Here is a 24,273-nt window from a genome sequence, read left to right on the forward strand (position 1 = left end):
CGGTGTAACTGACTGCGGTCGTAGTGCCGGGAATTTTTATTTTATTTTTTTTAATTTTTTGAAATAAATGAATTGTTCATTTTAAAAATTTAAAGCTGTTATTGAAGGAATGTGGTAGAAGACTCTTTTGTCCTTATCCTTTGGTGGTATTTCCTAAACTACCCCTTCATTTGAAAAAGTTATAATTCAATTATTCAATAAATTAAAAGTTGAGCTGTTCTCCTAAAGCATTATTGGTGAATTATTGCAAAGCTGCATCTTCATTGTATTTTAATCTTAATTTTTCATATTTATTACATTTTAATCCCTAAATATTTTTATTTTAACTATCGTAATTATTTATAATTATTTCTAAATTAAAACCTCGAATATTTATTAAAATGCAGCTCCTATCTATCCTATTTTTTTCTCGTAATAAAACAAATATAATAGTTAAGAAAAGCTTATTTTGTCACCTGTTCACTCAACACGTGTCTTAACGTACTTGTACAATTTCAATACAAATCTGTATTAGGATGTTAGTTACATGTATTCCCGACCACCACGACCCTTAGTTTTAGAGGGCACCATCTTTTCTTTCACTATTAACACCCGAGAGAATATTGAAAGTTTGTCAAGCTTGTCTCCCAAAAAAGACATGGAACCGAACATGTCTTGCTCTTCACTATTAAATCTTAGGGAAGGCAATGATTGAGATGCATAATTGTTTTTTTTGGGTGTCTGTATAATTCCCACATGATTTGTCAAATTATGCACTTCCTACTTTCCAACCTCTCTTAGTTCTTACTTTTTTTTTTAATTTTGAGCTTCAAGAACATACTTTATTTCGATTCTATCGAGATTCTCGATCCAAATTCATGACGGTCTATGCTTGATTGTTAGATACGATGATTTGGAGTGAGCTGACCTCTTGTATAAACTTCGAAGTTAAAGGGTTTTGTTTGAAGTCAGTGTGAGAACCTGTCTTCACCATTATACCCGTGAATGAGGAAGATCAGTCAATGTTATATTTATTGTGACCGCAAGCTTGTGCGTAAATTTAACTGTTTCACAACATCTACAACCCAGTTCTTTGGTCACTTTGTTAGTGTAATATTGATCGCAGAAGTCACGCAGATCATCAATCTTGTGTCTTTTGGACCCGAACTTTAATTCTATCTAGCTTGGGAAGTGAACATGAGTGGATTGAAAAAGCAAACCTAAATCTACAGAGAACTTTATTCTCTCTCACGTTTTCTTAATGTAACACGTTTTTGCTTTTATTATTCCTCATCTCTCTTCTTTATTTACTTTGGTTTCTACGTTTAAAAAGCGTCATTTTCTCAGTAATTTTGACTCTTCGTCTTCATTTCGTATACATATCTTGTAACGCTCCATACCCAAGATTTATATTCGACAACGAATGTCCCAACATTTTTTTATATCTCTACGACGTAACTGTGTGTTACTCAAGCCAAAAAGAAAAGATCTCTTTCATGAGTTCAACAACATACGAGGTGCGAGTGAATTCGAACCTCAGTCCTCTTTGAAAAAAATGTTTTACCGACCAACAAAAATTCGTATAAGAATAACTTTAATCGTAATATTTAATTATTTTTTAATTTTGAAAAGTACCTTTCATTTATATCATGAAAAATGATATTATTGAATATGAATCAATGACATATGAAAAGAATTATGTCACAATATTTATGAGAAAAAAATAAGAGGAAAATTCCAAAAATCCCTTAAATGAAGTTGGTGTTCCATCGTCCCTCGATCGATAGGAAAAAGACCACATACAAACCTCACCCACCATAAGTCACGAGATCTACGTTAGGTGGAGAGGAGAACAAAACATTCTTTATAAGGGTGTGAAAATCTCTCCCTATTAGACGCCTTTTAAAACCCTAAGGGGGAAGCTGAGTGTCTGAAACAGAAAACCCAAAAAAGACAATATCGCTTCAGCTCTTACATAAGTTTACATAATATAACACGCTTATTAATAGCTTATTATAATGAGAGTTTGACTATCTAAGATCAAGAGTCAATATGAGTATAGCTCACCTAAACGGCTTGCGTTATGATCTTGACTAAAGAATAAAACGTGGTTCTACGTTGAGGTATAAAACAAACTCATTTACTAAAAGATCGTACTAAAAAAAGAAAAGCAACAAAGTAATTTAAAGTAAGTGTAATAAATATATTGATATTACAAATTAAAAAGCAAAAGACAAGAAAGTAGTTTAAAGTAAGGCATCAAATATTTGAAGTTTTGAGAATATAAATTTGATTTATGTGGGAACCATCTTTTTCACCAAAAATTTCTCGGGTTGAGTGTCGGCAAACCCAGTAATGGGCTCGAGCTATTATAATTGGTATAAGAGGTAGACATCGGGCAGTGTGTCAGTGAGGACGTTGGCCCCAAAGAGATGAACTGTAAGATCACACATTGGCTGGAGAGGAGAACGAACTAAACGACCATACACAAGGACCTAAGATTCCTATTGTTTCTGTTTAGTCCGGCTGTTTCGAACGTAATTTCTATTTCTACTTCTAGTGGGTTTATTAATTGCATCTTATATATTTGTATCGAATCGCTCAACAAAGCTTTCCATTTGCATGTATTGATGTGATTTGTAACTCACTTTTTACACTAACTTCTATAGTTTTCAATGCTATGATTTGTTCCTATCAAGCCAACCCATATAATAAATACAAATAGAATAGCTTAGTGAATGTCAATTTTATTATTTATGATATGCTCCATTTAAGCTTAAGTTGGTATGATTTTCATATCAAACTTTATTATAAAAATTTCATGTCCATCAATTCTTGCATATAATTTCTAAATCGGTATTATAAGCAGTAAAACTGTTAGATCCCACGTTGGTTGGAGAGAAGAACGAAATATTTTTTATAAGGGTATGGAAACCAGGGAAGCTCGAAAGAGGATAATATCGAATAAGATAAGAAATCAATACAGGGGAATAAGATTTGGATTACCTTGTTGATCGAATATCTCAAGGCAAGAACATTGTTTGAGATTCGAATCACTCCACAAGCAAGATCGATCATGTCTAGCTTGAATGATTCTTGTTGATCAAATATCTTAAGGTAAGAACACTTGATTGAGATTTGAATCACTCCACAAACAAGATTGATCATGTCGAGCTTGAATGATTCTACATGCAATCTAAACTACGTAGAATTGCAAAGAAACTGAGTCATCATGATGTAGTTGTAACCTAAAGTAAATAAAAAGTCTTAAAATACATTAATGAAATACAATAACTTTAAATTGAAATCCACCCAAAATTTATAACATGAAACTTGATTCTTCTTTTAACGTGGCATGAATTGAAATATGTTTTGATAATTTCAACAATATTTTCTTCGCATGTTCGTTGAAGTATATCATATGATTGATGTCTCTTGGTTCATATCACAATTAGTGGTATGAAGAAAGCACGGGACGGGTAGTGGGTCTAACGAAAGTGGATAACATAAAATGGGGTAGGGGGGTGTGTTTTGGTGTCATAATCTATGGTTTTGTTGAGCATGTGATGGAGTTGTGATGAAGGTAAGGGAGGTCCAAAACAAGAACATTTGATGTGCCAAAGTCAGTGTCATGGAATTCCATCCAAACAAAACCTTATCTCTAACCTCAAACACACCTCAACTTAAGCCCTATCACTTCCCCCAATCCAATCCCCTCTGTGGGCATACACCAAGCTTACCACTTGGGGAGAACACATTGTTTCTTCACTGTTTTCAGCACTCCATGTGCCTCTTCCAACCTCATTACATATCCATTATCCTATACTTTACTCCATGTGTTTAATATCTATATTCATGCGTCATATGTTCTACCATTGACGATCACGTAAATGAAAAGTATACGAATCAACCGAGCCCACGTCCTAATACGAGTGATCATAAGAATATGATAACTACTTATAGCTACAAAGTGCACCTTCCTTTTAGGTGAATCAATCATAGGAACTTCATGGTTAAACGTGCTTTGTCGGGAGTAATTCTATGCTGAAAGAATTCATGTTGGTCTATGATGATAGCTTTCACTCTTAGAAGCAAAGAGCAAATAACGTGAACATATCATAGGAGATGCACGAGAATGTTGAATCTAGATTCAGAATCTTGGCATGAGTTAGTTAGACAATTATACATTCGGGTTGTGCTATTCTTCTAAATCCAAGGCCCAAATAGGTCTTGGGCAAGACATACCATGGGCTAGAATGTCTATGGCTCCACCTCCTTTGTGCGAGATTGAACGGGTGAGAAACGAGAGACCCGAGTCATCCCAATTCGAAGAAGAGGGAAAATTCTAGGTCATCCCGTATACATACATCATTATAATTCCTAAAGGGGTAAGTCAACTTTGAATTTTGTATATTATATACCCGTTGAATTGTTTGAAAGGTTTATTAAATTTTAAAGAATTTAAACTTTAGAGCGGAAGAATTTAAAATAAGAACACGAATATTTTTGTCAACCATATTTTGGTCAAATAAACATATTTATTAACTAATATTTTTTTTATATGTTATAATGTCCGAAAAAAGGAAAGTTATAATATCATATAATTTTTTTTAATTATAACGTATGATTTATGTCCTAAAATATCGTAATTAATAATATTATTATTTAACTATTATTTGACCACTTTTATTTACAATTTACTTTTTTAGAAATTTATTAAATTAAAAAATTTAAAGGGTAAGAAACCTATTAAAGAAAAAAAAAATATATATATATATAATATATATATATATATTGTGGAGTAAAGATTTGATAGATTCGTTTCCTGATTTATGAGAGGCAACGTTGCTTGGGAAATATATTCAAACCAAACCCAATTGCCGTTCGCGTTTCTTAGGGTTTCATTGCCATCTCTTCTTGCTTCCCTCCTCCGAGGTACGTTTGATCGGTCTTTACACATTAATTTTCTGTTCCTATTCAACATCATGATTGCATTTTGTGGAACTATGTTTCATTTGCATAATTGATGGGTTTTGGCTCCTCTGTTTCTGAGAATGTCTGTTCCCTGAGATTGATTGATTGATTGATTGATTGATGTATAATATGGAGAAACATAAGAGCATTTTGCATTCTTTTATTTGATTTTGTTGATGTCGTGGGTTTTGTTCCCACCATTGTTGCTGATTAAGTTTGCAATTTTGGATGGTGTAAGGCTCTCGCAAAATTGGCCTCTGGTAAAATGAATACTAGCAGCTGGGATATCTTGAAATGGCTTGGCGTCGACTTGTCCCTCAAGATCTTTACCCATTTGGATGATCTTTCTGACCTTGTACGCATTTGCTTAGTCTCAAGTTCTTGGCGCCAGTTAGGTAAGCACTCGCTATGTTTGTTTGTTTTGGCAACAATGGAGGGAGCTATATTCAACAATATGTCGTATTTTGGCATCTGATTCTCTTTTATATGCTCCTAGTCGTTCAGGGAGGTTGTAGAGTGATACTTGTTTCTTGTATATTTGTCAGCCTTCTAGGGAGGAAATTTTTCGTTGAGGCACCTAAATGTTGAAATTACTTGATCATATGGGTAAAAGCAGTTTCATGCTCTTATTGCATCTGATTATCATTTGTAACTCTGGTCCTAGAACCTATAGCATCCAGTTTGCGACATGTAAGATTTGTTCGGTTTTAGAATGTTTTCTTTCTTGTTTCTGAATGTTCTGTTGATGTTTTGCAGTTATTGAGAATAGCCTCAGCAAGCAGCTGTTCTTGAGATTGTTTCCTGATTTATCTGGTGCTGCCCATTTTATTGAAGTGAATGGCATGATTGATACTTCAACAGTTGAGTCTAGCAACATTACGAAAGGGGAATACCTGCTGAGGTTACATAGAATCTATTTGCTGCTTGCTAGAAGTCTCAACCCTGTCACTAGAAATGATTGTATTGGAGTGGCCATTGAAGCATCCTCCACGGATAATAATCCTCTAGAAAGTATTGAAAACACGCTGGAACCAGGTGATAGGCTATACAATCGAGCATCATATTGGTCCAGTTTAGGTTCAAGAGATCCTGATGTTCCTGAGACTTTAACTTATGGGCTGGTCTCCAACCTATGTGCTATTTCTGAAATTCACATTCAACCATTCCTAGGTTTAGCCCAACTCTGCTCTATGAATAAGTACTTACACATACTTTTGGACTTGAACATCTCTTAACTAACTGATAATCATGTCTGCATCAGCATATTTTCAGGATGGATTCCCTATATATTCAGCAAAGGCTGTTCGATTTAAGATGGGACATCAAAAGTTGTCTGTAAACTCGAGTACAAGCGTTTCAAATGGTTTGGCTGTTGACTATAGTTCTGCAAGTGATCATTTTATCTGGACTTATGTCTCTCCAGAATTTCCAATGGCCCAAGTAAGTTAAAATATATCCATTAACATTTTATCATATGGACAAGGCTTTTGTTATGTTGTGCGTAGCCAATTAGCTTTCATGGTTCATCTTAATTTCAAGCATCTTTCTAATGGAAATTTTCATTTTGGACATAGGTCTGAGATTCAATTAGATATTTAATTGGTCCTTTGATGAGTTGAAAAAAAAAAAATCAATCCTCTTATTGACACTTTCTGTGAGATCCCACATCGGTTAGAAAGGGGAACAAAGTATTCCTTATAAGGGTGTGGAAACCTCTCCCTAGCAGACACGTTTTAAAACGCGAGGCCGACGGTGATATGTAACGGGTCAAAGCGGATGATATTTGCTAGCGGTGGGCTTGGGCTGTTACAAATGGTATTAGTTCTGGACAAAGGACAGTGGGCCAGCAAGGACGTTGGGCCCCCAAAGGGAGTGGATTGTAAGATCCCACATCGGTTGGAGAGGGGAACAAAGCATTCACTATAAGGGTGTGGAAACCTCTCCCTAGCAGACACGTTTTAAAACCGTGAGGCTGACGACGATACGTAACGGGTCAAAGCGGACAATATTTGCTAGCGGTGGGCTTGGGTTGTTACAAATGGTATCAGAGCTAGCAATCGGGCAATGTGCCCACGTGGACGCTGGGCTCCCAAAGGGGGTGGATTGTGAGATCCCACATCGGTTGGATAGGGGAACGAAACATTCCTTATAAGGGTGTGGAAACCTCTCCCTAGCAGACGTCTTTTAAAACTGTGAGGCAGACAGTGATACGTAATGGGTCAAAGTGAACAATATCTACTAGTGGTGGGCTTGGGCTGTTACACTCTATGAAGCATGTTCATTCCTTGGTTTTAGCATCCAAATCCTGAGAACTTTTATTTGTATGAGCTAACATATATATTGTTTACTTTTTGCAATAGATCCATGGCTGATGAATTGAGTTTTGATTTTCATGCCATATCTTCTGTTACAAATTTGTGTTCCTTATGACTTTCTCACTTATTGAATGATAACAGGAAAACACGCTGCAAATATTTAAGCTTCCCGAGCCTGCTTTCTGCGTTGGTGGGGTTCTGCAAGTTGAACTCTTAGGCAGAGTCCAGAGACAAGAAATGGATGGATTATATTACTTATGGTTAGTTCCTTAAAGCCTGAAAATTCGTTTTCCTTCTAGTAATGGCATAGTTTCGCGTGGGTCATAATTATTTTGGTTCATGTGTTTGATACGAACTCAATATTAAGTTGAATCGTAACTCGACATTTTTATTGAATGAATGATCCAGTGTCTCCCATGTGGAAGTTGTTGGTCGGCCACTCTTGCCTGAATATGACGTGGATATAATTGACCAGTCGGGAAAGTGCATTTTGAAGTATTTCCCGGAGTTGCCTGAGCCCTCATCTACTAATGGAGAGATTGGTCGTGGTCGTTCTCGGGCTTCTAGATTGGTTCAGAGAGGTGTCCATGGATGGGAGCACATCGTCCTGAATACATTACTTGGTGGACGTGGCATGTTTGATGATGATGACGACATTGACGAAGAAATTGCAGAATGGTAATCTTGGAGGAGCTTATCCTTAAGCCGAACTGAATAAAGTGAATTTGGTGCGCAGGAGCCAAGTAAGTTTTCTATATAGCCAAAGTGTTAGGGTCAATAGCTAGAGAGTGAATGAATGCGCAAATCCTTGCTGCTGGTTCAGTTATCTTAACATTTTTCCTTCTGAGATTAGTGATATGAGGTGGTCTTGTAGATGCCAAAACTTGTATGTAAATAATTTATAAGCTTCAATGCGTATATCACAAATTAAGTTGTGCTATTTTACTCTTTCTTTTAAGTCCTGAAATCTTACAATTCGGGTCATAATCGGTTTCTTTAATTTGTATCTATTTAGTCCTGATCGTATCCAGAACATTGTTGGCCTATTCCTGTGAATGAATATAGTTTCGTCTATTCTATCTTTTTTCTTGAGAAATGAAGATGGTTCGAATCTCTCAAACTCCTGTTAGAAGCAAGAAAATAGCAGAGATTTCAAGTCCCAGAAGAATTTAAAGTTTCAATCTATCATCATATATATAATAATGACAAACTAAAGTTGCTCTTTGTTTTGTAAGTCTTCACTCAGAAATTACACTTTGAAACACTTGCAAACGGATGTAAAATACCATACAGGAAGATCTCTAAATACCTAATGAGTTGCTAAGAAGCACGTTCTCAGGGCAAATACAACATTCACTTGTGAAGAAAACCCAAAAAAAAAAAAAAAAAAAAAGAAAAAGGGGGGAAAAAGAGAGATCAGAAGAAAATATATATCCCAAATATACTGTACAAAATATAAGTTCTCCACTTAACCCAAGGGTGGGAGCCAATTGTTAGGCCTGATTAAGTAAGTTAACCTTTCCAGGCGAAGCACATATTATCGTCAAGATCACTGTTAAAAAACCCATTTTCTGTAAAATCATGGGCTATATCCTGGATTATATCCTCATCCAGATGAAGATTTTGCGGCAAATCTGCAGTTCTTTGGTTGAACTCACTGCTACGAGAACCGGCTGCTGCTGATACATCACCAGCTGAAGCATTTTTGAAACTACTACTACGGGTTGGGGCAGGCGTATTACTACCGGATGCATTGGCTGAGCCTGCTGCCACCACAGAAGAGCTGCCTCCAAAACCCGTATAAGTTCCGGTCATGCTTCCTCCTTTCATGTTTGATCCAGGAAGTGGTCGCTGTTGCCCTCCCCCACTGTTATTAGATATCTGGAGTAGTTGCTGGATCATCTGATGTTGCATGGCCTGATTATTGTTACTGTTCCCTTGGGTAGTCTGAGGATGGTTTTGCACAAGTAAATTGTTGGCGTTCGGGCGTTGATGCAGTTGCTGTTGAACTTGAGATTGCTGAGATTGTTGCGGAGGTGGTAGATTAGGACTTGAAAGACCACTGCCAGGCAAGCTCTGCATTGGTGCTGATGATAATGCAGTTGTCCCATGAAAGCTTGATGAAGGACTCTGGTGGTTTGAGTTATTGAATGACGTTGTCTCCTGCTGGAGTGGGTTTGAACTTGTTGAATTCATTGAGCTCTGTCTCATTAGCAGATTCTGGTAGCTAGACAATGCCAACGCAGCTTGTGCCGAACCACTCAAAGCTCCTCTACCGATTAGTTGATTTTGGCTATTCATTTGGTTGTCCAGTCCAGGATGCAGGGCGACCATTCTACTAAGGGTGTTACGGTCGGTTGGCAGACCCTGAGCAGTAGCAACCTGCTCAATCTCTTGCATTTTTTGCATCTGCAGCTTGGCTGTAGCGTGCTGAGGATAACTTTTCAAACCCTCTGTGAAAAGTTTGTATCATTAGATTCAAATCTGATACTAAAAGCGCCCAAAAAAAGTGGTTCCTATGCATCTTTAAGATGTTTATACCGAAGACATTATGGATTATGCTACTGCAACTACTAATACTATAATTGCACCACAAGAATTTAAAATTCCAAAATCAATAAAATATTAATAAAATGCTCATTCAACAAGACCAAGAACTAATTGTGGAAATTATTGGAAAGAATGAGGCATACCAACTGGTCCTGTTTTCTGCTCCTTACAGAAATCAATCAAATCTTTCATGCTATTGACAACCTCTGATATCTGTAATTAACGAGAAGAAACAAATACACTTAAATCAAACATGAAAAAAATGAAACCAAAGCAGAAAAGTACTGATAATGTACCTGCAGGCATCTAACGTATCTTTTAGAGAACCCCAAATCATTCAGTGACTGCAACTCCAGGCTCTTTGCAAGCTGCTGCCCAGCAGTCAAAACCCTAAAAGAAGGATTGCATTAGCAAATCCGAAGCATTAAGGTCATAAAGGTGCTCCATCAATTTCAAGAAGTAAGAAAGTGCAATCATCCAACATTTAAAGCAGGCAGCAGGTTTTGGATAGCCAATGCCCTTAAGTGTCGTATACTTGATAGAAATCCTCACACATTCGTACAACCAAGCCAATTTAGGAACTTCAAGGTCACTTGACTTACACTAGACAAATTTGATACAAGAAGATGGATTCACTCACTGATTGATCAACTTACATATTACTATTTGCTTGTAAATCCTGCTGAGAAGCCCCATCGGATCCTCCTTCAGCAATAGTGCTCTGGCATTTCTGTGCCACCTGAACCAGCTGATTCACCTGTATTTAAACATTTGTCAACTTAAAGGATCAATCAACAACGAAAAGAAGATCATACACAACATCAGTCACATCAAAATATCAGAAAGCCACCATGGGATGCTTAACTTCTAAAAATCTAGTTCAGGGATAATACGCAATCAAGTAAAAAACAGATTATAAATTGGAAACGTTGGCTACAAAAGTACACAGAAATCCTAATGCCCAAATAAACTATTAAAAGTCTCTTTAAAGAAGAAATTATCATTTCTGATTAGACATGCAGTCAAATTTATATATCAATTTCGTTTCAAGAACTTAATGTTTTTCTTCCAGACACAAACTGACAAAACCCAGTTGGTATAATAATATCATTTCAGATGAGAAGTTAGAATCAGAATACTATTAGCAGATATCTGCGCAGAGAAACAAAAAGTATATAAAACAATACCTGAGGTGCAACCAGCCTACGAGGAAGAAGTTCTTCATGGCGTCTTGCACAAAATTCCCATGCCAATATCTGAATGTAGAATCCAATTGCCAAAATATTTTAGTACAAAAGAGTTTATTCTTAAATAGAATTAGGAAACTCAATTTACAGAATCATTCAGGTGACCTTCAATTCATGTGTAAATATGATACGAAGCTGGCCCTCACGAACTACACGAAGTTGCTCATATACACTCTCTTGAACCGCTTTTCCATATTCTAACATCATTATTCCAGATGAATATCTGATTTCCCGAGGCATATCCAAGAACAATAACTCATCAATTACTCCACTGCCAAATTTGATCTCATTTAGTCTAGGAAGCACTTCAAAGGAAGCCTCTGAAACCATCACATGAAATGGATTATGTTATGATTTATCAATCAGCAAAGACAAATTAGAAATGTGTAATACAAGACATTAACTTCAATCAAAAAATGGGGACGGATGTCCTTGACTATATAAGAATATGTTAATTCAATCAGTGATAGTTAACAAAATATAAAATTACAAGCATCATATTACACAACTCTAGGCCTTGATGATTCTACAAAGCACTTTTTAGGTCGAGGAAATGTTTGTAGCCAAGAGAGAATAGAAATCAGAAGGCATCCGCACTGAATATCTGAACCCAGCCGTGCTGACTGCAAGTCAATATTAGGTCGTGTGTGAGACAAATAAATGAGTCTACCTACAAGTCTTTCTTCTTATCTTATAAACTTTTCATATGTTGCAGCTTGCAACTTCAAATTCCTTTTTTTCAGATCTATTTCTCATTTTCTTGGAGTAAGTCAATATTTTCTCTCATTAACAAAAAATTCTTTTCTTTTTGATCTAATGAATCCCACCCACGGGAAATATTTTATAAAGTACCCAGATCCTCGATTTGAAACTTGCGCTAATCTTTTCTTCGGAGTAGTCAATCCGTCTTCATCGTTACCTATGAGGATAGTTTCATCTACATATACAATTAACACAACATCTCTATCATTTCTAGTGTGCTTATAAACATGGTATGATTTATTCAGCCTTGAAGAAAGCCATAGCTAGTGACTACTTTCTCAAAACATACAAACCACACTCAAATGAGACTGTTTATCGTAAAGAGATTTCTTTATCCTTGCTTGTGATATTTATTTCTCTACTAAAGGTAGCTCGTCTACAACCCCTTGCTTGCGTTCCCATTTAAATTCTAAGATAAAAGGATGAGCTGTGTGTTTGGAAACCAAACATAGAAAATATACAAAACTAATATATTGCATTTTCAAGAAGAAATTCCAAGAAAAACAAGTAATTTGAGGTACTTGCACCCTCCCTCTTGAGATCTCTCCCAATCCCTAATTCATTCACCAAATGTCTCATTCCCCCCTCCTCACTCTCTCTGTGTATAACTAAACTCCGTAAACACCTCTCTAACTAATTACTAAATACCCTTATAATATCCCTAATTGCATCCTAACACTATGCAGTCTAATCTCCCGTCATTCCCATTGCAAAACCCTCAAATATGCGTGTTAGGATAAGATGGTTTTAAAACTGGATCACTCGTTCACCAGGTCCATGTTCATATCCAAAGCTCAAAAGAAACCTCAAAAAAGAAGACACAAGGTATACTACTAAGAGTCAAACAATCAAACAAACCCTAATCATATCAAGATAATCTGCTAAACCTCTACAACAGCCCCCTCATTTGTTACCGACAGTATTTACACATTACACGCCAGCAATTTGGAGAACTCAATTATCTACAAGTAATATAAAGAAGGTCACGAGTATCATACCAAATCCCCGTCCAGATTTAGAACCACAAATGTCACACTGCCATGCATCCTGAAATATAGATCACAAGGGAGAATTAGGGGGAGAAGCTACATGTCACGACTATCTAATTGGATTAACAAAATAAAAATAGCAGACATCATTCTAACAGCCTGCACACCAACCAATTCTACAGATCACAAAATATTCCTTTCATACAAAGATTAATCAAATTCCCACAAATATACCAAGGTAGGCAAAACTTACCATGGCTGCTTGAGGGAAAACACCAAGTGCATGATGACCAACATTGTTATATAATGACAAACACCATCTTTTCTTTGCACGAGGGGAATAATATTCTGTCACGAACTTCCTCCAATAGGCAATACTATTATCCTATCAGAAGTCATAAAAGTAATAGTTGATATTTAGGCTTTAAAAAGTACATGTAAAAAGATGATGCGAAATAGAATCTAAAATATTTACATGGAAATGGATAAAAGTAAACATAAATTCATGAAAGAAGACTTGTTCATAAATATGCAGATCATAACCCCAAGAAACAAAAGAAGAAGACAGAAGATGAACTCACAGCAGGCCTTTGACGTTGATGGTATAGGTACTGCATTAGCCGCCGAGCACATACACCACCATCATGAGGCCGCTTCATAGCATTCACAGGTTGTATTGCTTGCTGTTGAAGTTGCTGCCTCAACTGTATCTGCTGCTGCTGCTGCAGATGAGCTCTCTGCAAAGGAGGCAAAGACTGAAACATTTGTTGCTGCTGCCGTAATCTCTGTTGCTGCTGAAATAATGCTGCTTGTAACTGGGGTGTATTACGACCTTGCAGTTGCATGGAATCTTGTCTTTGAAGTAGCTGTTGTAGCATCTGCTGTTGCAGGAAATCATCCTGCTTAATATCCAAGCGTGGTTTCTTCTGTAACTGAGAATAACTGTTGGGATCTGTCATCAGCGATCCAGAGACACGTGCAGCCATGGGGAGTGAAGCTTGGGCTGTTTGTGAATTAGACAGTGATGCATCCCCTGGAGAAACTTGTCGGGCCTGTGGCTGGGTCTGTGGCAATTGAGTGGCATTATGATCCTGCTGAGGATTGTGCTGCACTACAGAAGATGCATCAATGAGTGATGCACCTGAGATACCCATGTTATTTGATGAAAAAGACATAGGCGATGTAGGTAATCGCATGTATGATTCTGCATTCATGCTTGGACTTCTCTGCAAGTGAGGCCCACCTGAAAGTGCAGAGTTTGCATCTGTAACCAAAGAACTTGCCCCAACACTTGGTCCTGAGTTAGCCACACTATTCAACGCTCCATTATTTGTGTCCCCAGAAACAGGACCAAAATTTGAATGTCCAGCTCCTGGAATTGAATTTGATGAATTTCCATAAGATGAGCCCAAGTGAGATTTAATAGTACCCTTGGACTGCCCATCTCCTTGGAAAAAAATCCCAGAACTTGAGGAAGACTGCGCTAATCCTCCAGCCACTCGAGAAGATGCCATTGGGGGCACCAGTCCTTGCTGGCCAGCGTCCAAGTAGCTCTCTAGAGCCAGTCTTCACTAATTACTACAACAAAATATTACTGACCCACCAACCAGATATGATATCTAAACAAAATCCATAGGTTAAAAAAACCCCCAAAACTCACTTCAAGGAAGATTGATCACAGCTGAGTCTGAGCCCAGCATGTTACTCATAGACATCCACGAATCTAAAAAACACATGATCGAACAACAAAGGAGGCGTTCAGTACTCAACTAAAAATATTGAGAATAAACTGACCCCTAATTCTTAAAGTTAGCAATCAATAATCACATCTCCTATAAGTTCTTAACCACCAGATCCAAATATGCCTGTGATCTGCGACCCTGGTCGCTATTTTCACAATAGGCAGAAGACCCTGTGGTTAAATAAACAAAACAACAGCATTAGCGTCGGGATAAAAAAAAAGAAACACACCAACGGCCACTAAAAAATAAAAACCAGTTCCCCAAATGTAAATAACTTTCACAAGTGACTGAGGCTAAACTTAATCCAAATAAGCACTTTCACAACCAAACATTTTACCTATCTTAGCCACAAAGAACAGAAATTAAATTATATCGCACCCTGCTACAGAACTCAAACTGCTATTCGAATCACTACGGCTCAATCTATAAAAGAAAGAAATAGGCAGAGAGCTACGCCTCCAAAAACCCATAGCTAAAGTTAAATTAAGCATTGAAATCCAAAAAAAGGGAGAAGATCAAGCAAGAAAAAGAACACGAACAAGAAGCAAAGAACGAACAGAAGGAAAAAAGGGCAAAGTAGCCATGAGCACAGAAATAGAGGATCCAAATCCGAACCGATTACAAAATAAAGAAAACACAGAACGAACAACAAAATTAAGGAGCTATAAAAACCATTTAAAGCAAAAACGACAGAAGTTTGACTACCAACCTTGAAAAGCGGAAAAGTGGCTGAAACCAGACAAGAAATGGAAGCTAAACCTTCGCTTCGCTGTGAATTCGAAGAAATGAAATCCGAGAGAGAGAGAGAGAAAGAGATGAAGAAGAAGAAGAATTGAGAAAGGGGGTGCCAGTTATATACATAGCGGGAATCGCCGGGATCCAAGTGACCGATTTCACCGGTAGCCAGTCTTGTGGCACCGGCTACTGACGGTAACGCGTTCGGCACGTCTCTTAGATTTGGTTCAAACGGAGTCGGTTCTCATTACACTGTTTAGAGAAAGAAGATCGTCAGACACGTGTCGAAAACCCATTGGTTGATCTCATGTTTTGTTTATGATGTATCATGATTCATTGCAGCTCCGTCACTGTTTAGCAGTATGGATCACCTGCGGCCGTTTCTACCCTAAACACTGTCCAGTTTTCTACTGCCTCCTCACTTTTAGTTTTGACTATGCAACGTGGCAAAATATCATTGCATTATAGTTCTACATGTTCGTGAGAATCAGGCCGTAGGCGATTCTGGCCTGAAGAGAGTCTAGTCAAGAGACAGTGACAGACTGTCAGATTTCTACGTGCGAATGACACGAGCAATAAAACAATCACACGTGTGGCTTCATTATAAGTTAAAATTTAATTATTTAATTAAATTTAAAAATTAGAAAGATATTGGGCCCATGTTTTTCAATTGAGCCCATTAAATAGTTCGGCCCAAATCCATTTGAGCCCATTTAAACAATGGGTTATCATGACCCGAACCCGAAGTATGGTAGAGTCTTTCAGAAACATCAAATATCGGGTTACGTCTGATCAAGATATTTGTAGCGACCCATACTTAGCAATAAGGTCAAAATTTAAAGTATTAAAATATATTTAATTATACTTTATTGATATTTTTATTAATAAAATAATTTCTTATAATCTTGAAATTATTACATATATAAGAGAACTTTAAAAAAAATACATATTATAAATATTTTTACAATAAGAAAATAATAATAATAATAATAATAATAATAATAATAATAAAAAATTCCTCTTCCATTTGTCGGTCTTGATGCTTCAAGATATAACAACCTCTTTCTCACAAATGCAGCAATTCTGTTTTATATTATAAAAAAAATAAAATTTAGAAAAATAATATAAAATAAATAAATAAATAAATAAAACTTTGTAAATAAATTAAAATTTTCGAATTTTTAAATATGAGAAAATCAATTTAATTTGTTTTTAAAAAATAATAAATTTATTTCTTTATAAAAAAAGAAAAAAATAGTAAATAAATTAAAAATTTTAAAAATGGAATATAAATATTCATAATTATATCACAGTTCAATTAATGTTATAATAAATCAAAAAAAAATTAGAAAAGTTTTGTTGAATTAAGAAAAACAAAAAAAGAGAATTGATGGGTGGAATTACTTTATTATCCTTCAACCAATTGAAGATACAATGTTGATGGTATTTATGGTCGCAGGGTAAAGTTGTCACTTTGTCCTTCCCCTTATACTTCAAATTGCATATGCCACACCTACCCAACACACAAACACACAAAATTAATTTTAAATTCAACTCTAATATATTAAATATAAAAATTTACAACGTTTTATTCATAAAATTATGCCCGATCTAGCTTTCGGGCTCGGTTTCCTATTCTCGAAAGCTAAGTTTAGAGCGGAGCAATACCACCCTACGAAGGATGGGGAGCAACTATAAGCATCAGTAGAAAGATAAATACGACGGGATATTGACTCAGTGATCGAACGTGTCCTTGATAAGCTAATAGAAGGGTAAGCCGATGTTTGGATTTAGAACTAACTCTTAGTGAAATTTTCTCGAGTGCTTTTATGTTACGATACTTAGTATAAAAAAATGATTTTGATCGTATCACAAGATGATATCAAGAAGCAAGAACGAGACAATACTTATGCTTTTGAGAGGATTTGCCAAACCACTTTGATGAACTGCCCTTGTGTTCGTGAGATGGCAACTTCGACATAAGTTCTGTAGACAATCCTTTGCTCACATTTTTGTCATCCTTTTTGTCAACCTTGTTGTCATCATTTTTGTCAACCTTGTTGTCATCCTCGTCATCCTCGTCATGTCCTGCAAATGACAACAAAAATGATGTCATTTTTTCGTCATATTCTTTGCTGATTACCCTCTCAAATTAAGGAAGTTAATGTCTATCGAATGAATTCTTTGTTTGTTTGGTTCTTACTGATATAAGTTGGGTTCATCTGTAAGTTCTCGAATCTTGGATAAAAATCATTCATATACTGAGAACTGCCACCAAAGTTCTGATATCCATGGTTGAAAGTTCTCGTGTCATATGATTCTTGAACAACTTCCTGCAAACATTTTAGATTAGTATTATTTATGAATATTCAAAAACATAAATAAAGAATATTGTTGAAGAAAAATAGAACCGGGCTTCGAACATTATCACGAGCATAAGGATAGTCTCCAAGAACATTTTGGAAAAAGTTCATAACGTCTGAGGGTGAGGGTAAATCAGATGAGTTTTGATGCCATTGGTCTCCCATGTCTAATAAATCAAATTCAATCGACTTTTCGTTTTTGGGTCTTTGTTCTTGACTTCTTGACTTCTCGAGTCTTTGTTCTTGGAAATATTTATATTAAAAATTTATATGAAGGAGCTGATTTGCTCGTGGAAATGAATTTAAGACGGGACGTGGAATATAATAACATGAGGCTGTTTTTATGGCCTTAATCATAAGATAATGGAATTTAGATATCGTTTAATTGCATAAGATTGTTTTCATAAATATTATAGTTAATGATTTAAAACTCGTGTCTATTGAGTTCAATGGACTAAGTTCTTTAAAACAATTTAACTTAGATTAATTTACAAATTGTAATGCACGTCTCTACCATGTTCAACTCGAGGAACGTAATCGAGATATCTTCCATATGATACCAACTCATTTGGAAACACAGATTGCTGAATGGACCTTATGTATAATCTCATCGGTAAACTTGAAATAAGTATATCTCCAACTCTTCTTCAATATTAAAACTCCGACAACTCCCCAAAATCCAACGGCATATCCGAGTATTATCATTATGTAAAGAAACCGCTTCTCCCATTTATCATCCTCTTCATCTTGGTTTTCAGTTCCGAACGGCGGGTCAAATGCATCCTCATTTACACATTTCACATGGAGCGGATTTCCACAAAGATAAGGATTACCATCAAAACTTGAAGCCTCGTTGAATGTAGAGAGATGACCCTCTCGAGGAATGTCTTCAGAAGAATTGTTGTGGGATAATCTCAACACGCCTAATGAATATAATTTCGATAAGCTTCTAGGAATTGACCCAGAAAATTGATTGAAAGATAAGTCGAGTGATTCCAACGATCCGAGTCCTCCTATTTCAGTAGGAATCGTCCCGACTAGATTGTTGTGGGACAAATTCAATCCAATTAACCCTTTAAGCATCGTTATCTCTCTAGGAATGGTACCGACCAAGTAGTTCTTCGAAAGATCTATATTCACCATTAACATCAGTTGTGACAACGAGTAATTGATTGCTCAAAGATTCTCAAAAGGGATTGATTGTTCAACGTTAGAAAGATCATTTTCTATGAGAATGTGGAAAGGTCCCCGAGAACTGGTTGAATGACAGATCTAAAAGACGCAACTTTGAAGTCAACAAACAACCTCGAACTATTCCAGATAACCCATTGTTTGAAAGATCCATATATGTCAAATTCTTCAACTTGCACAAGGAAAGTGGTAAAGAATCATTGATAAGATTAGTGCTCAGAAACAAGTCCTCCAAATTGGGCATTTGATTGTCGATGCCGGTTGGAATCGGCCCCACAATTTGGTTGTGGGAAAGATCCAAAGTGGTGAGGCTTCGACATCTCAACCATGTTGGAAAAGTACTGGAGATACTCATATTCGACAATTGTAGATTAACCAATGCTTTTTGTGTTCGAAGCCATCGAGGGAGCTCACTTCCAAAACAACGAGTACACGAACTTGCATCGAGAAATTTCAATTGAAAAGGAGGAACCCAGTTAGATTTCATGTCCAATAAATGAAAGATGCTCGTTGTAGTCGATCAATAAGGTATTCAGCCGAGAGAGATTCGCAAAATGAGTATCTACAAGAACGCCTTTAAGCAAGTTATTTGATATATCTAGCATCTCCAAATTTCTAAGTCGGATAAAACATTCCTCACCTACCTCCTCCAATCTGTTCCCTCCCAAATCCAATTCTCTCAAACTCAATAATCTTCCCAACGAAACCGGAATTTCTCCCGTTAAAGCGTTATTCGAAAGATCTAAATATTCCAAGGTAGATAAATTTCCAAGCGAAGTCGGAATTAGACCATAAACATAACTGTTTTCAAGATCGAGATACTTCAAGTTCTTCAACTTTCCTAGCCAATTTGGAATTCGACTATAGTTAAGTGGTTCCAACTTAAATTCAAGTTTTCGAACTCAAACAAAATAGAATGAATGGAATTACTAAATAAAACTTTATCGGAATTAACCTGTTTGCTTCGAAGATCAATCTTAGTAACATATCCAGAAGTTTGATGAGTTGTTAGACGAACACGACTCTCCACAATGGTATGATATTTGTCCACTTTGAGCATAAGCTCTCATGGCTTTGCTTTGGGTTTCCCCAAAAGGCCTCATATTCCTCACTTATAAACCCATGATCATTCCCTAAATTAGTCGATGTGGGACTTCCATCATCCAACATCCAACACCTCCCCTCGAACAAAGTGCGCCTCCCCTTAATCGAGGCTCGACTCCTTTTCTTTAGGAGTTCTTTGTTCGATATTTGAGGATTTACCAATTTATTGGCACGACTAAGTTTAGGGCATGGCTCTGATACCATGTTAGACGAACACGACTTTCCACAATGGTATGATATTGTCCACTTTGAGCATAAGCTCTTGTGGCTTTGCTTTGGGTTTCCCCAAAAGGCCTCATACCAATGGAGTTAGCATTCCTCACTTATAAACCCATGATCATTCCCTAAATTAGTCGATGTGGGACTTCCATCATCCAACAGGAGTAACGCCATAGATGACAGAGCCGATAAACGTAAGCATTTTTGGGAAAGTTTCCTCATTTTTGTTAAGAACTCGAGCGTTGATGATGAATTTGGCTCACAGCATGGTTGTGTTCTTATAATTCAATTAAAGTCCAACCCTTATTCAAAGAAAATGCAGCCAGTCAAAGTCTTTGGCTGAGAAAAATGCAAGAAAAAGTGCTTTTGTAAGACCCATTCTCCACTCACCCGTTCACACTGCCTCGTGTCTAGCCCTTTCAGAGATGGATGAGAGAGGCTGGCACATTGTCCGGTGTCTGACTCTGATACCATTTGTAATAGTCCAACCACACCGCTAGTAGATATTGTTCTCTTTGGGCACTCTTCTGGGCTTTAAAACGTTGTCTGATACGGAGAAGTTTTCATACCTAAAAAGTGTTCCGTTCTCCTTCTCAACCAATGTGGGATTTACGCACATAATATAAAAAATATTAAAAAAAATTCTAACCATCCATTTAAAATTTTAGATTGAGAGGTGGGAGTCTCAGGTGTATCACGTAAACGAGAGAAATCTCGTTGTGAATTAGAAGGTTGTGAAGATAACAGGAAGGGTTTGGATAGAAATAATGTATTTTTTCTTGATTAATAGGTCAGAGATTCTAGAATTCCTATAATATCATCTTGACTCTTGTGTAGGTAAACCATTTACGACAAATGTTTCGAATAGAGGGTGCATAATCCAACCTCTGACACATGGGATGGAGCGCATTATCGATACACTCGTGCTGTCTAATACTATCATTGAAAGACCATTTTCAAAGAAAGAAGCTCGAAATGCTTGTCTCGTGACGCCCGCCCACACTACGTTAGAACTTCTATGTTATAAAAAATATAAAAAGAAAGAACGACTCATTCCACACTGAGCCTGTCGCTTTCTAGACCGGTCTCCATAGAAGGTAAAAAAATTGATTTTTTTTTTTTTTTTTAATAGCATTGGAGAGATAATTATGATAGCACTAAATGTAGAGTTTGGAGAGATATGAAATGAAGACTTAGACAAAGAGAATTAGAATAGGCATTGAAAGTAGATATTGAATGTAGACTTTCTAGAGATATTATTTTAGATTTTTTTTTTTTTTTTTAGGTTAAACCGATAAAAAAATTTGTAGACATGGTCAATAGAAAAATCGGGTTTTAAATTTCTCGTTGAGACTCGGTGCTACAAATTCTCCCATCCTTAAAAACTTTCGTCCTCGGAAGTTGCTAATGCCCAATTACCAGGGTAGGACATTCTCTTGTTCACTTTACTTACCCAAGTTGCTACGTTATCTCGACGGTAACTATACCGACCCATGCCTACAGACATCCGCTCACTACACATCCTCCTATGGACATTGAAGACGTATCAAACCTCATAGTCCTCTCGGGAACATTTCCTAGAGTTCCTTGTCCATGTACATGTTTCCAACTCTTAGGGTGCTTCTAAAGCTACCCCTACCTCTTTTCGTGATGTTTTTTTAAAAATTTAAAAAATACCCATACCATTAATTTTACAAGTAAACCGTCCATAGTTTATAAAAAATACCCTTTAAATTTCAAAATAAAACGGGTATTAATTGAAATAATTATAGAATTTTTTAAAAAAATATGTGAGCGAAGATAAAAACATGTTGAAATAATACAGGTTAATTATTTAAGATAGTCTTCACTCTTAGAAACATTTTAACAGATAACATAGTCACGTAGTAAGAAGTGCAAGTGGCATCGAAACGAATCCATAATCGTTACGATAATATCAGTTCCTCTTTTTGGGGACGAGCTTAAGAGGTTCTTCCTTCTGCAACGTTATACCAAGCCTTCCATTCAAATCCAGCGTTGACGCATCCTCATCATTTGGAAGGCACCATTCAAAGTTATGAATCAAGGTGGCTAAGATTAAAGGCACTTGCACCGCCGCCATGGGAAGCCCAGGGCAAGTCCTTCTGCCTCCTCCAAATGGCAGAAACCGATAATCATGACCCTTCAAATCTGCATCAGAGCTATCAAATCTTTCTGGTTTGAACGATTGAGGATCTTCCCAGATTGAAGGGTCTCGCCCAATCCCCCAAACATTCACAAAAATCATGGTGTGTTTAGGAACAGAGTACCCCATAAGCTCACAAGCTTCTGGAGCATACCGTGGAAGAAGAAATGGCGCAGGCGGATGCAGCCGTACAGTTTCTTTCACGCATTTCCATAGATAATGAAGCTCAGAGAGCTTTGATTCGTCAATGGCGCCTCCGTTTAGTGCCTTCTTTGTTTCCTCTCGCACTCTGTTCATTATGTCTCTGTTCTTCATCAGCTCCGCCATCGCCCACTCCACCGTCGTGGTCGTTGTATCCGTGCCGGCCAACAACACTTCCTGCGATAATCCATCACAACTTTGATTAGAAAACTACCCATCTAAAAAGTTTTTATTTTGAGTAGGAATTACGACTCTCTATAACGGTGTAATATTATCGTGAGTCTGCTTTGGACTTTCCCAAAAACCTTTGTACCCGTAGAATGCATTCCTTATTTATAAACCTATGATCATTCCCTCGAACAAAACACATTATAGAGCCTCTCCTTAAGCTTATAAAACCCTCGAACAGCCTCTCCTCAAGGCCTATGAAGTCCTCGAACAACCTCCCTTTAATCGAGGCTCGGCTCTTTCTCTAGAGTCATGGAACAAAGTATACCCTTTGTTCGACACTTGAGTCACTTTTGACTATACATTTGAAGATTCTGTTGACATGACTAAGTTAATGATACGACTCTCTCTCCAATAATTTTGTTTTGAGCCTCCCGAAATGCCTCCTACCAATAGACATCAACAGTTTTTTGGCTTACAAGAATCAAGTAGCTAATTTGTTCATTGGTAAATCCACTTTCGATCAAAATATCCAAGAAATCGCTCGCAGCTGAAACACCTCGACTATGAATTGTTCTTCGTTCTTTAATAAGAATTTCCGACGAAGAGTCGATTTGGTTCTTATAGATGGCAGCTTTCTTTCGAAGTCCTTGAAGATCGAAGCTTCTAAGCAAAGGGTAAAAGTCAGCTAAATTTGGGATCAAACCCAAATCGATCATGTTCTTAAAAGGCCCTTTAATCCCATTGAACCCATCACCCACAAAATCAACCAAATCCCTCGAGAAGATCAAATTAGAAAGAGTGTTGAAAACAGTAATGAACACAAATTCTTTGATCTCCACCACAGATCCCTGTTTTGACTGCAAGAATTCCACCATGTCCTTCATCTTCTTCCTTCTCAAACTGGCTTGGGATTCGATCGCTCTCGCTGTAAACAATTTGGCTCTGCAAATGGATCTCAGATTCTTCCAACGATCGCCGCATTCCGGTGAGAAAAGAAGCGAGCAGTCATCGTGCAGAGCTCGATCAGGGGTCATTTGAAGAATATATCGAGCAGATAGAAGGCGATCTTGAGTCTTGAGAATGGCGGCGGCGGCGGCCGGAGAAGAAGCAACCACCAGGCGCTGAGCTCCGAGCTTGAGGGAGATTAGAGGGCCGTAGATATGAGAGAATTGGGTCATTGAAATGTGGGCGTTTTGACCAATTTGAAGGAGATTTCCAAGAATCGGCCATGGATTTGGACCCGGAGGAAGTGGCGACTGTTTTGAAGATGAACTGATGTGCTTAAGAACGGTGAAGATTAGAGGTAGAAGAAGAAGAAGAAAGGAAAATGAAGCAATCTCCATCTTCACTCGCGTACACAAGCTCGATGCAAATAAACCAATTTTTGTTCTACGTCTCTGCTACTCTCACCTGTTTTTATCTTGAAAAAATGCTATCCGAACTTGGGTGATCCATCTGTGACGTACATGGTTAAATTACGAGCTTAGTTCGTCAACTCTCACCTTTGCGTATAGCCAAATATTAAATAATAAATCATAGTCATTCAAATGAATCAGGTTTATGGCAA

At 37.1% G+C, this 24,273-nt stretch overlaps 3 protein-coding genes and 1 pseudogene across 8 annotated transcripts; 1 reads left to right on the forward strand and 3 right to left on the reverse strand.

Annotated features, from left to right (window-relative positions):
• Window positions 1-4,790: 4,790 nt before the first annotated feature.
• Window positions 4,791-8,208, forward strand: LOC111808077 (F-box protein At4g00755). 3 transcript variants are annotated; one of them, XM_023693870.2, is made up of 6 exons: window positions 4,791-4,914; window positions 5,192-5,348; window positions 5,710-6,123; window positions 6,215-6,393; window positions 7,410-7,528; window positions 7,677-8,208. In XM_023693870.2, exons 2-6 carry the CDS (start codon window positions 5,219-5,221, stop codon window positions 7,948-7,950), a joined length of 1,116 nt encoding a protein of 371 aa, XP_023549638.2. In that variant the 5' UTR covers window positions 4,791-4,914; window positions 5,192-5,218; the 3' UTR covers window positions 7,951-8,208. The 3 variants fall into 3 exon arrangements, with proteins under 3 accessions (XP_023549638.2, XP_086972910.1, XP_023549639.2); XM_087116784.1 differs by lacking the exon at window positions 5,192-5,348 and having other exon boundaries at window positions 4,794-4,914; XM_023693871.2 differs by lacking the exons at window positions 4,791-4,914; window positions 5,192-5,348 and adding an exon at window positions 5,469-5,559.
• A 474-nt stretch (window positions 8,209-8,682) lies between these two features.
• LOC111808075 (putative transcriptional regulator SLK2) lies at window positions 8,683-15,429 on the reverse strand. 4 transcript variants are annotated; one of them, XM_087116783.1, is made up of 12 exons: window positions 15,268-15,429; window positions 14,667-14,728; window positions 14,477-14,539; window positions 13,398-14,394; window positions 13,070-13,201; window positions 12,826-12,874; window positions 11,171-11,385; window positions 11,006-11,074; window positions 10,475-10,575; window positions 10,115-10,208; window positions 9,962-10,031; window positions 8,683-9,721 (listed from the first exon to the last, which is right to left on the reverse strand). In XM_087116783.1, exons 4-12 carry the CDS (start codon window positions 14,328-14,330, stop codon window positions 8,781-8,783), a joined length of 2,604 nt encoding a protein of 867 aa, XP_086972909.1. In that variant the 5' UTR covers window positions 14,331-14,394; window positions 14,477-14,539; window positions 14,667-14,728; window positions 15,268-15,429; the 3' UTR covers window positions 8,683-8,780. The 4 variants fall into 4 exon arrangements, with proteins under 4 accessions (XP_086972909.1, XP_086972907.1, XP_023549632.2 ...); XM_087116781.1 differs by having other exon boundaries at window positions 13,398-14,539; XM_023693864.2 differs by having other exon boundaries at window positions 14,477-14,728.
• Window positions 15,430-18,220: 2,791 nt separating this feature from the next.
• On the reverse strand, window positions 18,221-19,452 carry LOC147789611 (receptor-like protein EIX2; annotated as a pseudogene).
• Window positions 19,453-21,988: 2,536 nt separating this feature from the next.
• Window positions 21,989-24,187, reverse strand: LOC111809130 (putative (S)-N-methylcoclaurine 3'-hydroxylase isozyme 2). The gene is made up of 2 exons (XM_023695489.2): window positions 23,183-24,187; window positions 21,989-22,712 (listed from the first exon to the last, which is right to left on the reverse strand). Exons 1-2 carry the CDS (start codon window positions 24,047-24,049, stop codon window positions 22,107-22,109), a joined length of 1,473 nt encoding a protein of 490 aa, XP_023551257.2. The 5' UTR covers window positions 24,050-24,187; the 3' UTR covers window positions 21,989-22,106.
• Window positions 24,188-24,273: the final 86 nt, after the last annotated feature.

Source organism: Cucurbita pepo, chromosome 13 (assembly GCF_057944985.1).
Source record: "Cucurbita pepo subsp. pepo isolate OVF chromosome 13, ASM5794498v1, whole genome shotgun sequence".
NCBI lineage: Eukaryota > Viridiplantae > Streptophyta > Magnoliopsida > Cucurbitales > Cucurbitaceae > Cucurbita > Cucurbita pepo.